This window comes from Aquila chrysaetos, chromosome 10 (genome assembly GCF_900496995.4).
Source record: "Aquila chrysaetos chrysaetos chromosome 10, bAquChr1.4, whole genome shotgun sequence".
In the NCBI taxonomy this organism is placed as follows: Eukaryota; Metazoa; Chordata; class Aves; order Accipitriformes; family Accipitridae; genus Aquila; species Aquila chrysaetos.
The window spans coordinates 34,192,363-34,206,163 of NC_044013.1; the positions used below are offsets into that span (position 1 = coordinate 34,192,363).

A 13,801-nucleotide genomic window follows, 5' to 3' on the forward strand; every position below is an offset into this window, starting at 1 on the left:
ACGCCATGACACTGGGGAAAGCACCCAGTGCTGACTGCACACTACCAGATCTAACAGCCCTCAGGCTGGCATATAGTTACCTCCTCTTGATAAAGTTGGGTTATCAGTAATGCTGTGAATTAACAGCAGTGATGCACTTAGAGGCCAGAGGCTGAGTGATGCAGGTCAGCAAGACAGAAGGGTGAGGATGGGGCAAAGCTCCATCACCCTCCAGTGGCCCAGACCTGATTAATCCCAGGAAAGGTAATGAAATCCAATCTCCATGGCCATCTACCACCAGATCCTTTGGCTGCAGGCATCCTCAAAGTTTACGTCAGTGCCTGCTGTGGTTAGGATTTTAATGATGTGGACACTGGGCTCTGAAATAGAATTAAACCACTTTGACAGTAAAAAGAATATTTTCTCTTGGAGTTTTTCCTTGCCAAAGGCTGAATCTCATGCTCGTCTGTGCTGCGGCTGGGCCCCACAGCCAGCACAGATGCTGCCACTCTCAGAAAGGGGCACATAGGCAAGTCAACAGGATTTTGGGATGCATGCTTTGCTCACCACTTCAGATTATCATTGGAAAGGAGAGGAGCAGGAGGCAGCGAGGGGCTGGCCAGGCCTTTGCAGGAAGAAGAGCAGGTATAGGTTACACATAGACACAGCAGTAGCTCTTGTGCAGGATATGGAGCAAGATGATGATGCTAGGGATGACGTCAAAGATGATGCTACGAGCCCTATCGCAGCTATCCACCTAGCACACACTGGGTAAACAGCCCCGTTGTGCTCTGTTCTCACCTTCCAGGTAGGAGTAGCTCAGTGCTGTCATTGCTCCAGCAGCTTTGCAACTCCCGAAAGCCCCCTGCACCATCCTGAGAGGCAGAGGAACAGCAGCACGGCTCACAGCACAGTGATTGCACAGTACCAACCCACCATCCCAAGACTTCTCCCCATCTCCATACACACATTTTTCCAGGAACAAAACTCATTTTAGAACTTCTCAGGCAAAGGTAAACTCAGTTTGGTGCAGATTCTGCCCACGCTCAGCTGGCTTTGCTGCACATCTATCACAGTGACAGATGGCTATAGCTCAACAAGGCACAAAGAAGCTCCAGCAAACAAGTACTGCATTCAGCTGAAAGGCTGCATCGGACCCCCATGCTTACTATCAGTGCTGACTAACTCTTTCATACTGCAACACACGCACCGACTGTGTTTGCCGAGACGCCTCTGTGCAAAGCCTCCAAGGGGAAGACAGGCCTCGGATCTTCTCCCTCGTTTTGTGTTTTGATTTTTTTTTTTTTTTTTAAGTGATAAAAATCAACTGAAAATAACTCCACACTGCACTGCAATTATAAATCCAGCATGAAGCACCTTTAGAGATTCACAGCTGGTAGCTAAACAGTCACTTCACTGGAGTCCTTCAAGTTCATTTCTCTGTGCTAGGAGAAACTAGGGGGAAATACAGAAACAGGTCTGGGGGATAACTTCAAAATAAACAGCCTAACCTATAAACCTTACACTAAAAATTTCCTTTGTCAATTTGTGCTTCCGTCTAGCAAACAAACATAAAGGAGACTTCAGTATCTTTGATTTGGATACTAAATTAAGAAATTAGTCTTTCTAATATCAAAACCCAATCAAACACAGAAAAGTGCAATTCAAATGTTTATCTGTACATCTAGGGCCAAGTCCTCAGCCAAAGAGCAGTGTTGCTCCATTCCCTACAATGCTGTATTACACCAAAGGATCTGGAACTCAGCCCATGATCTCATGCAGCAACGGGCCCCTCAAACAAGACCTTGCACATGTGCAAAAAGCCAAGTTAAAACTATGGCTTTTACAATACTGTTCAAGGAAAGAATTTACAGAGTGGGAGAGATGATACATATACCATCAATCACTGAAAGAAGAGAAAGCTCAGCTGAAGAAATCCATGAGCAAAGCAGAGCCCCTGATGTGTAAGGATGGAGCAGAGCCAGGGTCTCTCAGCAGCAAGCAGTGTCTTTGCATGGAAGTCCTGTGCAGAGGTTGTGCCTGAAGCACCCTCTCAGTGGAGGGTGTTCATGGGACAATGACACATGCCCCAGCACAAGAGAAACTTCAGAGAGATGGGGGGTTTTGTTTGTTTTGTTTAAATAACTGACACTTCTTCATTACTCTGACAAGAGATAGCATTGTCTGGTGACCCTCATTTTTGCAGCATCATGATCACAGGCTAATTTGTCATAGTATGCTAAAGCAAATTTTGTCCAATATTATCCCCTATACTAAAAATGTTGTCTGACAGGTACAAGGCTTTCCTGCTTCTGCCAAACACTATGTATTTTTGGACTGAAACATACAGAAAGGTAGCCAGGCACGTGGGCAGTGGCCTGAATTATTATGGGACAAGAGGTTGACAGACCTCAACAAGCAACGAGCAACATTCTCAAATGAAAGTGTAATATACTGAACGTACAAGTGATTGATAGGGTATAGATCATCCTGATGCTTTTCCCCAGAACCAAGAGGAAAGCCTTTTTTAACAAAGTGAAACAAAAAACATTACAAACAAAACTTGCACCTTGAATATTTGCTAAATTATATCTGTCATGGTTTAACCCCAGCCAGCAATAAAATATCTAATAAAAAAAAAAAACCAAAAACAACCCAGCAGTCAAAGCAGCCAGAAAAATGAGTCCTAAGCAAAACACATCTCAAATGTTTTTGAAGTGTTAATTATACTGCATAATGGCAGTCTGTATAGCTTATGTATACACTGGCTATAGACCAACAGACAGTAAAGTGTGTGTATGTATGTCTAGGTAAATCGTTATTCAAATCCCAGTGCTTCAAATGATTCTGTTCAAACAAAGGCACTAATTTGAGGTAATCAGCAGAGAACAAATCACCTTAAGTGCCTGGTTCCTACTCTTGCATTATCAGAGGCCAGAAGCAATGGCTATAGGACAGCGTTCAAGAAGGTCATGGGTGAGGTTCCTATCTGCCTAATTATTACCAGCTCTTCAAATGTCAGTGTCTGTACAGGTATGCATACGCAAACAAGCAAGACAGGAGGCAGCACCTCTCTCTGTCAGCCCTAAACACGAAAGGATCCATCTGTCTCCCACCCACTCCACAACCTGCCTAGTTTATGCATTAGTTGGGAGAGAGAGGCCATTTACTCACTCCATTACACTAAGATTGATTGTGAGCATGCATCAAAACATGTACAGACAGGGAATTTTAGGTCTTACTGAACACTGGCACCACAAGGCCTTTGCCTTTAAGCCAGGTAATCACCTGGGTCAGCTCATGCCCCTGCCAAATCAAGTCCTTACCTTCTTTTGAACCAGTGGTGACAGCAGCTGCGGTGGTCCCTGATGCCCGTCCCACCGGGCTGGAGTGCTTCCCAGCCCTGCCAGGGATTTTAAGTCCACTTGGCTTCAGCATGTTTGCTGTCTCATGTATCTCAGGCTTGTATTGCAAATGTCTCAAAGAGCTGTCCTGGTATTACCATTCAGGCTTCTCGATGATGGACCTCTTCTTCCATTGTCACAGACCTGGGAGAACAGAGCACAAAGAAATCAGACAGAGAGCACCGAACAGGCTGCCAGAAAGCAGTGCCCAGCTCCCTCCTCACAGCCGTAGGAGAGTCAGGATCTTTCATTTCTTCTCCTGTAAAACAAGGCTGATCATTTCCTTCATCTCCCATCTCAATGTTCTTTCCCTCAATCTCACAGTCTCACTTTAACCCTGGAGTCCTGGACCAAAGCTGAAACCTCCTAGAACCACCAAACAAGAATTTAAATTCAGTTTGGGATTTGAGCAACTGAAATTGTTGACTGGTTTTAAGTTCTAAAGTCTCAGTTCATGCATCAGCCAAGACCTGGTTCTGCTGTCAGAGCCCTTACCAAAGGCACACTACCAACCCTCAGCACTAGACCTTTGGTGCATGGCCCCCATTCTCACCAGACTTCAGGGCAGCATCTCCAAATTGACAGGAGGAGGAAGAGGCCAGTGTCTGAGATGGGGCTTTCGGCTCCTTTCCTTAAGGACAAATCCCAAACCTTGTTACAGAAAAAGGGCATCTGACCCCATGGATTTGCAGTAAGACTGAAAAAAACCCCCAACAAACCAACCCCAAACCTTTCTGAAACCTAAGCATGACTGTACCAACTACTCATTAGTGAAGTCACATAATCCTTCCCTATGCCATTCCCTTCCCAGTAGGCAAACGGAATAAAACCTCCAAATTCCTTGCAAGGATGTTGCATTAACAACCACACAACTCCTTAAGCAAAAAGTTTTATGACAAGAAAAGAAAAATAAAGGAAATGACTAAGTTGCTTTAAAAAAAAAAAAAGCAAAAACATTCCTAATGGATAAAGAAAAACAATCAAAAAATTGAGACTATCAGCTAAAAGGAAGCTAAGGCGGGCTGACTGAGCAGGCTGGGATGCAGAGGGAAGAAGGTGGTGGCAGAGCGAGCCAGGGACAACGCCGACATAACAGCAAAGGGAATTGCAAGGAGAGCAAACCAAGGACCAGCCAGAAGCCAGGGGACAGCCAGACCTCCTTCCTGAGCCAAGGAAGGAGGTAGCCTGCTGCAGGCAGCACTCCGGAGAATTAATGTAGCAAAGATTTACAGATGCTGCGAGGGGGGAATTGCAATAGCGGGGACGGGAAGTGATTAAGGCATGAGTAAGGATTTCAACACAGGCTGGGTCAGAGCAAGGGGAGGGCTGGCAGGGCTCCAGGGAAAGCTGCAAGCAGACACAGGAGGAGGAAAAACCGCAAGGAGAATTCCAAAACTGTATTCCTGAGGGCTCACAAATATCTGAGACACCAAAGAGTGTTTCAGCAGTAAGAGTCAGTCATCCCACACCGGCTTAGAGAGACAAAGAAAGGAGGGATCAGCAGAGACAGCCTGGGGAGGGAGCCTGAGTGAAAACCCAAGGGATCAAGCCCTGTCTCTTCCCCACGTCCCCCACAAAGGATGTTCAACACCTGGGGTGGCTTCAGATACCTGCAGACAGCACCAACTGGGACTATTTAGCTTACACAGAAGTCAGGGCTATTTATGAGAAGTGGGATGCTCAGATCACATCACCAGCAGCAGGAACAATGGACAAGAGCAAGCAGTTCTTGTTAAGCAAGAGAGAAAACAGCCTTCCTGCGACAGAGCCAGCGAGGACCAGATGCTGTCACAGAGCTGGACAGGAGGCTGCGGTTTCCAGCTCTGTTTAGCATAAAACAAGGAGACAAGTAACAGAATCTGGAAGTGAGAAACATTGATCAGCCTGGTTCCTCCTATCTGTCAAGCCATCAGACATCTCCCTTCCACCCACTCAATCTCATATGACATATTTTGCCCCAGGCTAGCTTTGATTTTACAGAGCAACTGGATTTCTAGCACTTCTGCTGGCAGGTGATGTGCTCTACCAAGAGATCTCACCCCATCTCTATCACCTTCAACCTGAAGGTTTGCTCTCTTTACAATATACCCTTACTCCTAGATTTACACATCTCATCGCCCAGTCCTACCATTTGGTTACAAGGTTTGATGCTGTACTTGAGATTAAACAAGCTGGGGATGCTATTTCTTCCAGATAAAACATGATGGCTGGTTGAGTCCACAATCAGGAATGTAGATGGGGGAAGGATAAAAGAATTTAAGCAGGAAAAGGTGCCAGAAGAATAAAAATATTTTACAGTTTTTCAGGCCTCTGTTAGAGGGATTCTCTGGATCCCTAACTTTGCAGTGAGAACCACATAAGCTTTAGGGAGACAGTGAATTTAGTCCGTTCCTCTATTTTGCTGCTCATCTATGAGGAGACAGGGAACTTCAGTTCATTCTCCCTCCACTACTCATTATCCCTGAAGATAGCTGGCCACACAAGTCACAGGATATTGTGATATTCTGCTCCTTCCCAGGATGACTGGATTTTATTTTTACGCAGGGGGAGAAAAATAAGAGGAAGTGCATTCCCACTGCATGAAGAAGATTTCTGCCAGAAACCTTTATGCAAACACATTTGCTTTCAACATACTAATGCTGAAAAACAAATGAACTCCACAGGCTGCTAATTAAGCCACCCTCCGAACAGATAGCTTCTTTTACCCTGAAACACAATCACCACAATTAGTTCACAGCCACACTCACTGGGGTCTCCATGCCACATACCACATTCAAAAACTTCCAAAACATCACCCTGCATCACAGCCAGATACCCCTTGCCCAGCTATGCTCACCGCATGTCGGTTCACAGGGAAGTCTGATGGGGGCTAACTCACACATCTGAAGTGTCATTCTCATCTCCATGAGCTGCAGACTGACCAAAGCCAGGAAACAGGGGTGACTGCCTTAGCGTGTACCCACACACTCATTATCACACAGGGAAATGAGGATGAACTTGAGTAAATTTTACTGTAAATGCAGCTTGTTAGAAATACATAGATAAAAATAGGTGCCTGGGACATTTTTAAAGAAGCCTATGCCTGCTGCTAGGGACAGATACTCCTTCTCTGTCACTAGTTTCTCCCCTACTTCTACATAAAAATATATGAGCAGATTTTTAGGAAGCTCTGAAAGCCAAGCATGGAGCTCTTCTGAATTACACCATTAGGTCATCTTCACCACCCAGAGCAACACTGCCCTAAGCCATCCAAGTCCCACATTAGCTCCCAAGTGATGCAGATTTTGTGCTGCAGAAATATCCTCGGCCTGGGACATAGGCCAGTATCTCCACAGGGCACTGCCCTGCTCCATTAGAGATAACAACTTGCCCTGATAACAAATTGTACCCTCAGCATCCCAACAGGCTCTATTAACAGAAACCTTCTGAAAAGTCTGTTTCCAGCAGTAAATGCTGAACACAGGCAAATATGATGCTTTACGTGGCACAAGAAACACATGAGCCATTTTCTCTTTCCTACCCCTTATATTACCTGCACAAGCTGTAAGCTTTGCCTTCCTGTATAACTTCATGGAAATGCGATTTTTTCCAGACACACTGTAAAAAAAACCCCATCTGCCCCTGTGGATACTCCAGGGCCACCAGCTCTGCTTATTTTGTTTTTCTTCCTTTTCCAAGATGACACAGATTACAAGGATTTTCTAGATCTCCACTAGATTCTTCTTGCAGTTTTTTCATACTGGGATGAATGGTTCTGTCTGTTCCCACAATCAAGGAAAGCATCCCAGGAATGCACAATATGAAAGCCTGCTGCAAATGACCAAAATATTCTGTTCTCCATTCTTCCACCAGAAAAGGGGACAGCTGCATCTGAGTCACCTAGGCTTAGATTCAAAAAGGGGAACAGTTCTCAACTAAGTACAGATGTACATCCGAAAAATACCTTTCACCAGGAGCAACATATCTGGATATGCAAGTATCCACAATGCTGGCCAGACATCAGAACAGCACACATTAAAAACAGAGAAACAATTGGAGGTGCTTAGACTTCAGTTATTTCTCAAATGTGGTAGAGGAACAACACAAAACAAGGGTTGGTAGCAAAAGCCTTTGTCAGTCTTGGCAATACGGCTTATCTGTAAGTTTCTCTGCTTCATCCATCCCTCCTACCCTCAACAAGGCACATTAGTACTTGCTTGCCACATGAAATACCATCCCATTCAAGATGGACATAAGCAACAAAGCAGACTCCCAGATACAGCGCACTCCCCAGAAGAAAGCCCTCATGGGCATATGCCAATCTAAGGCTCTGTTCACCTCGACATATTGAGTGAAACAACTGCAAGACACAGGAACAGGTTTCCAGACACCAGATTGAGTTGGCCTGAATCCCATCCTGTGCCTGGTGCTTCCTTCTGGATGGATCTAGATGTAAGAAGAGTTTACCCAACACGAAACCCTAGGCAAGGCACAGAGATTTCGTTCTGAGTGCAGACCCAAGTGGAATTTAGACCAGCTGTATCTGAACGCTGCTGTAACAGCTAGGTGTATACAATATTTTGTGGGGAAACAACTCCTTATTTCTTAAAATTAAATATATAGCTAAAAAAAGTGAGTACCAAAATTTAGGTTTCTAATTTTTTGAATTTGGAAATCCACACATAAGAAATTAAATTTGAAGTTTGCAGTCAGCTGTGTGCACACCTTTTCAGGGCAAGGGGCCCATAAAAAAGGTAAAGAACAGTATCTAGTTATCAGACTGAAGGAAATCAAGGTTATCATGTTGTACGGAAGGTTAATGATAAACAAAGACAATGCAGAGCAGCAGTAAAACACTTTTTTTTTTTTTTTTTTAAACAAATTTGACTCATGCAAATAATCCTTGACTTCAAAGACAACTATTTGGATAGTTTGCCCAATAAAGTCTGTTTTTCCCTACTCCCATCTAAGATAATCTTTTGAGAAGCAATTGTTTGTGCCATTATTTAAAACACTATGCCAGCTTCCCTCATGTTCATACTAAGGATGAGGAACACCAGGGCTTGGGATGCAGCCCTACGGCAGCACATCTGCAAGCAGAGTTTCAGCCATTTTCAGAGCATCGTAAGATGCGGTGGTGTACCTGAATTTGCACAAAGACTCTTGCATTAGTAATAAAGACACAGCCTGGAAAGACCAGGAATTCTGTCTGCAGCTGCTCTGACAATGTAATAACAGTGACTCCATATGGAGTAATAGAAAGTGCATTTTACGCCTGCAAGGTAAAGCCCCATCCTCTACAGGAAAGAGAAACAATCCCACGTGCTGCCACACAATGTGTAGCTGGGGATGGTCCAACAGCACCTTGGTTTCGACACATCCTTTGCATGCACATTCAGGAGAGTTACACATAAAAGCCGGAACTTAATTTTCTACCCAAGCTCTGATTTTGTATTTCAGAAAGAGTACAGGGCCTCGAAGAGGTTTCTGGGTTTGGTCCCCTAGCCTCTGTCATTCAAGAACCTCTGGGACTCCAGGCAAGATTGAACTTACCTTAGCACAGCCCAAGAACAACCCCTGCTCCCCACGAGACCTACAACTGCCTGTTGCAGCAATTCATTCTTGCATGTGTCGCACTCCCCATGCAAAATCTCCCACAGAAAACAGCATTACTGCTTGCAGAAGACTTCAGCATCAGGCACTGTAAATGTTGAAAATAATACCTGAAGCCCAACATCTCCCTGAAAACAAACTGCTAGTGAAGAACTTCATCCACTGAACGCTGGAGGAGCTCTTCACTCACTTCCACAATAAGCATAGAGAATAAAGGCAAAAAGCGTTCAGTGTCAAGTCTGGTATTCATTTATTAGGCCTTATACAAAACCTTTACTCGTCTAAAGATACTGATTTTTTTTTTCCTTCAGTTATGTAAAATTATTTCATTTCTTATTTCCGAGCATTTGGTTGCATCCACTTCATATTTCCAAGCTTTTCTACACCTTTCCGATGCCCAGGAAAATGAGATCTTCAGGCAATAAAGCTCCATCTCCTAGAGCAGTTACTCTAGCATACGTTACTGCCCAACTGACCGCATGCCAGAGGCAAGGACAGGTAAAGATTTGGTGTCCCAGGCTCACGACCCCACAACACCGGCCATACTGCAAAGACAGGCTAGGGATTTTATGAACAGAATTTTGCCTTGAAATCAAATGCAAAGACCATATTCAAACCACTCAGTCTTCTGCGAAAGGGACAGGAAATGAATCCGATCAACATAGAGACAGGATCTGATAAAGCCAAACTGCAGCTTTGCTAATAGAGACAGAGATTATGCTGACAAGAAAGGGCAATTTTATCTTTTAATTCCTTAAGATGTTCCATCCAATCCAAGGTAATCATACCATCGCCTTCTCACTTCTCCGATTAGTTACTCTTTCCAACAAGCAATCAGAAACCCATTTCTGAAGCACAAGGCATATTAGGACTAAATCCTTTCACTTAATTGAAGTATAGGGGAAATAAGAGGCGCTTATTCTTAATTAAGGTCAGACTCCTCTCCCAAGAAAACCTTTCCTTCTCCCATAGAGGGAATGGAGGTAAAGTACTACAGGAATGAAAGAAAGGAGCGTATTGCCTTCAGTTACACACAGTGAAAACCAGGGGACCCCAGTATCCTCTGTCAGCCATAAGGCTTTTTCTCCCTTGCAGTTGAAGAATTCACACAGGCTCTTCAGCCATAAAGCTCTGTTGTTACTATGTAGTGGCCCTTACACGTCTGAAAGGTTAATCTCTAAAAAAGCCTGTGTTTAGTCTTCTCACTCAAATTTTGTAATAATTAGCGCAGAATGCAAAGGGAAAGCCTAGAGGCCTTTTTTTTAAAAACTTAGATTTTTTTTTTTTTTTTAAGCTAATTCTAACCACTATGATAGACTAATCACCCTGTGATTTCGTTATAAACAATGCTTACTAAAGGAAGAATGTGCAAAAACATCCCATTGCACTCTAACTAAAAACCACAATGCAAAACCTGAGGCAAAGTGGGAGAGAAAAAAAACAAAGGACATTCAAGGAAGTCATCATATACAAACTGGGGAGTAATTATGGGCTTGCTGATGAGCTCACACTCCCCATGCTGGCAAAACACCTACTGAAGACTGACACAGTAGATAGCAACAATTCTGCACTAATTGCAGAGCAAAACTAGCTCTAATTTGTGGGAAACATCCTGGGGATGGTCTTCGATCTACATGAGTTTCTGCTCCCTGGAGTTAAGCCCTGGGGCAGAGGACAGTGTCCCTACAGAAATATATAGGGGCATGACACCAAAATTGCACAGCTCACGTGGGAAGGGAATAGAATATGCAGAGATTTCAGAACTGCTGTCCTCCAGGTCAATTCAGACTTGATCCAATGTCTACTCCATGGAAGGTTTCTCTAGAATTCAAGGGGCTTTGATAAAATCCAAGTTTCCTATTCACAGAAAGTGTTATTTGTCATAAGCACTATCTGGAAAAGAAACATGAGGAGGGCAGGCAGAGTGCAGGAAAGACAATGATACATGATAAACATATTCCATTATAATGGCTTGGTATTTTACTATTGGAGAAACAAATTCTTCAATTAAATATGAGCTATACAATAACTCAACCACGCTACACACCCTGTGCAGAGCTGCAGAAGGATCTGAAGTTTTGGAACTTCCTGGCTTTTAACTGCTTGATTTAGTGTAGCATTAAAGTTCACCCTGGCACTTAATCTGTTATTCACTGGAGCTCAGGTTAACATATAGATCTTGATTTGTGCACTTCTGTAATCTAACCTCTGCCCTGGACTTTGATTATGAAACAAAAACAGGACCCATGTCCCTCCTGCCCCAATTTCTTTCCACTTTTTTTTACAACCTGCACCTGCAATGAAGGCTTCTTCACAGGCCAGCCTTGGTTTGTAGACTGTAACTGAAAGACTGGAGCAACAAAGAGCTGCAAATAGGAAACAACTGCTCTTGCAAGTTTCTTCTCTCCCTCTTCGCACATTTAAGTTTTTTGAAACTAGGAATTTTGTTTTCATTTGCAGTGCAGTGTTATGACAGCCTGTCTGATTGTAGTTCTGTACAGTACCAGTTTAAACTTGCAGATGATTTGGTTAAAAGCAAAGAAAACAAGAGTGGAACGCAACATGTTTCTGGTGCAATAGAAGATACCTTGGGACACACTGGGCTTGCCACTGAAGCCCCACTAATGCTGCCCAGTTTCTACACACACCCTCAAGTGCACTAGGAAAAGACACCATGTTAATGCAATCTCACATTTAATGCAATCTGGTATGCAGTGGAGATCTGGTCGTTATAGCAGGAACAAGAGCAAACCCTTGCTCCAGGCCATTGGTACTGTAGGTGTAACATCTAGTACAGAAACCCACTCCAAAGAACCCTGATGCAAACAATGTCACATGAAGGGAAAATTGATCCTGCCTCTCCACAAGCTGCTGAAACTTCAGGCAGGGATGCAGGATAGGAAGGGCCTACCCTGCACCTGATGCAACCCCTTTCATTTAGTTACAAAACCACCTTGCAAGATTTTTCATTCCTACACTTCAGCAGTGCTAGTTTCAGCCTCTGCTGGCTGGGAACCCCCCCCACCAGTTGCCAGTCCAGATTTATTCAAGCCAACCTTCTGCCCACATACCTGCTCTGCCCTTTGCACAAGTCTGAGACTCTCCCATTGTGTCCAACCCCCACGAGACAGCTTTGCCCTTTCTCCGCCTTCACTACATCATTTTGAACAAGCAATGCTCTCCATTGAGAGGTCCCGAGATAGAGACTCACCATTTCCTGGTTCATCTTAGGAGACCTTCTCTAAACTTCCACCACTTGAATTCAGTCTGTTTTAGACACGGGCAACCCAAAACGCATGCTGCCTCCCAGGCCTTGGACAAACTCTATGCCAAATACTATGAGCTAACATCATCTCATTCCTTCAAACAAAGCACTGTTCCCAAAAGCTGAAAGAATAACTAACCCACCTTCACACTCTGACTGTTAAGAGTAAGCTGAGATACAACAGGAGGTAAGCTGAAAAGGAAATCCAGACCGCTATCTCATAGTTGAAATGCAGCACTGACCGCCAAGACTCCTGCTTTCTTCTTCCACAGTGGTCAGTAATCTCCTTGCCACATGAAGAGGGATGATAACGGTACCAAGCTCGCAAACAGAGGGGTGGTAGACCTGGAGAGTTACACCACTGGTACCTACTGAATGATCTAAGATCACCAAACCAAAGATGGTAGGGAAGAGCAAACCCACTCTCTCTCCGGAGCACCAAGGCACTGTGTAAGCCCCAGCCCCTCTACCCACGCTCATCCTCCTTCCCATGGCTGTGCTGGCAGCAGCGGAGCAATGTTGGCTGCAGTTGTTCCCTGGAGCACCCTCCTCCCTGCCGATTCAGCAGCCTGCACTCAGCCTCCCACTTAAGAAGCTGACCTCTGGGCTACGTGCGTTAATTGCTGCTTTCTCCTGAGCCTCTACAAATACTGTGATTTTGCCAGACCTCAGCTGACACCAACATATCTACACAGCTCCCACCATAACCAGCGGTGGAGACGGGGAGGCCAGTAATCTAGAAAGTTTGCTTTCAGCCAGTACGTGTTAATCATGGAGTTTCCTACTTTATCACCTGCAACCCCAATATAAAGATGCTCAGAAAAGCCAGTACAAGAAGGAGTATGTCTCTTATTCAAATTACACCCCTATCAATGACCAAACCATAAAAATTTTGGCAAGTTATATCAAACTGGATCTTATCTGTCAACATCATTACATTATCCCTTCCTGCCTCATGGTTCCTTTCACCCACACCTTACCATCTGCCTTGCAGAGGCCGTCATTTACTTTGGATTGCACCACGTGTAGAGAAGCAGATGCCAGCTCAAAGCCTCTAGGCACTAAGCAACACACTAAGCCACAACAGCCACCATAGGATGGCTACCTTGTATGTCATATCAGAGGAGGTTAGAGATCACAGTTTCTAGGGGGTAAAAAAAGAAAACACCATCCTACACAGTCAGATTGCAAAGCAGGCGTGGAGACTGAAGATGCTCGGTGTGCTGCCCGTGCTCCAGCAGGACCTGTTGGGCTGGCTAGGACAAGAGAGCCTGTCACAACACAGGCTGTGCACATCTGGGAAAGGCTGTCAATCCCAGCCTCCTCCAGCAGCAACAGAGACCTTACAAGAGCTGTACTGCTCCACAGCCTAGCTCTAACCAGCACCTCCACCCATACGCGACCGTGCCATTGGGAAGCACTCATACAGCACTGCTTGATGTGTAGATCCCGGCAGCCAAAAGGAACAGGTCTGGCTAGATGGATCAGTGCAAAAAATGGGATTTAACGTTTCACATCTCTGGAGATAAGAGTGATGCTGCTGATGGGATGAACCCAGCGT

General features: G+C 44.6%; 1 protein-coding gene across 5 annotated transcripts in view; it reads right to left on the reverse strand.

Moving 5' to 3' along the window:
• The window catches only part of CLIP2 (CAP-Gly domain containing linker protein 2), an 82,819-nt gene that overhangs the window by 62,677 nt on the left and 6,341 nt on the right, over nucleotides 1-13,801 (reverse strand). For all 5 annotated transcript variants that reach the window (XM_030028226.2, XM_030028224.2, XM_030028228.2 and 2 more), the window contains exon 2: nucleotides 3,306-3,527. In XM_030028226.2, the coding sequence (XP_029884086.1) occupies nucleotides 3,306-3,417 (112 nt within the window). In that variant the 5' untranslated portion in view covers nucleotides 3,418-3,527. The remainder of the gene's footprint in view (nucleotides 1-3,305; nucleotides 3,528-13,801) is intronic.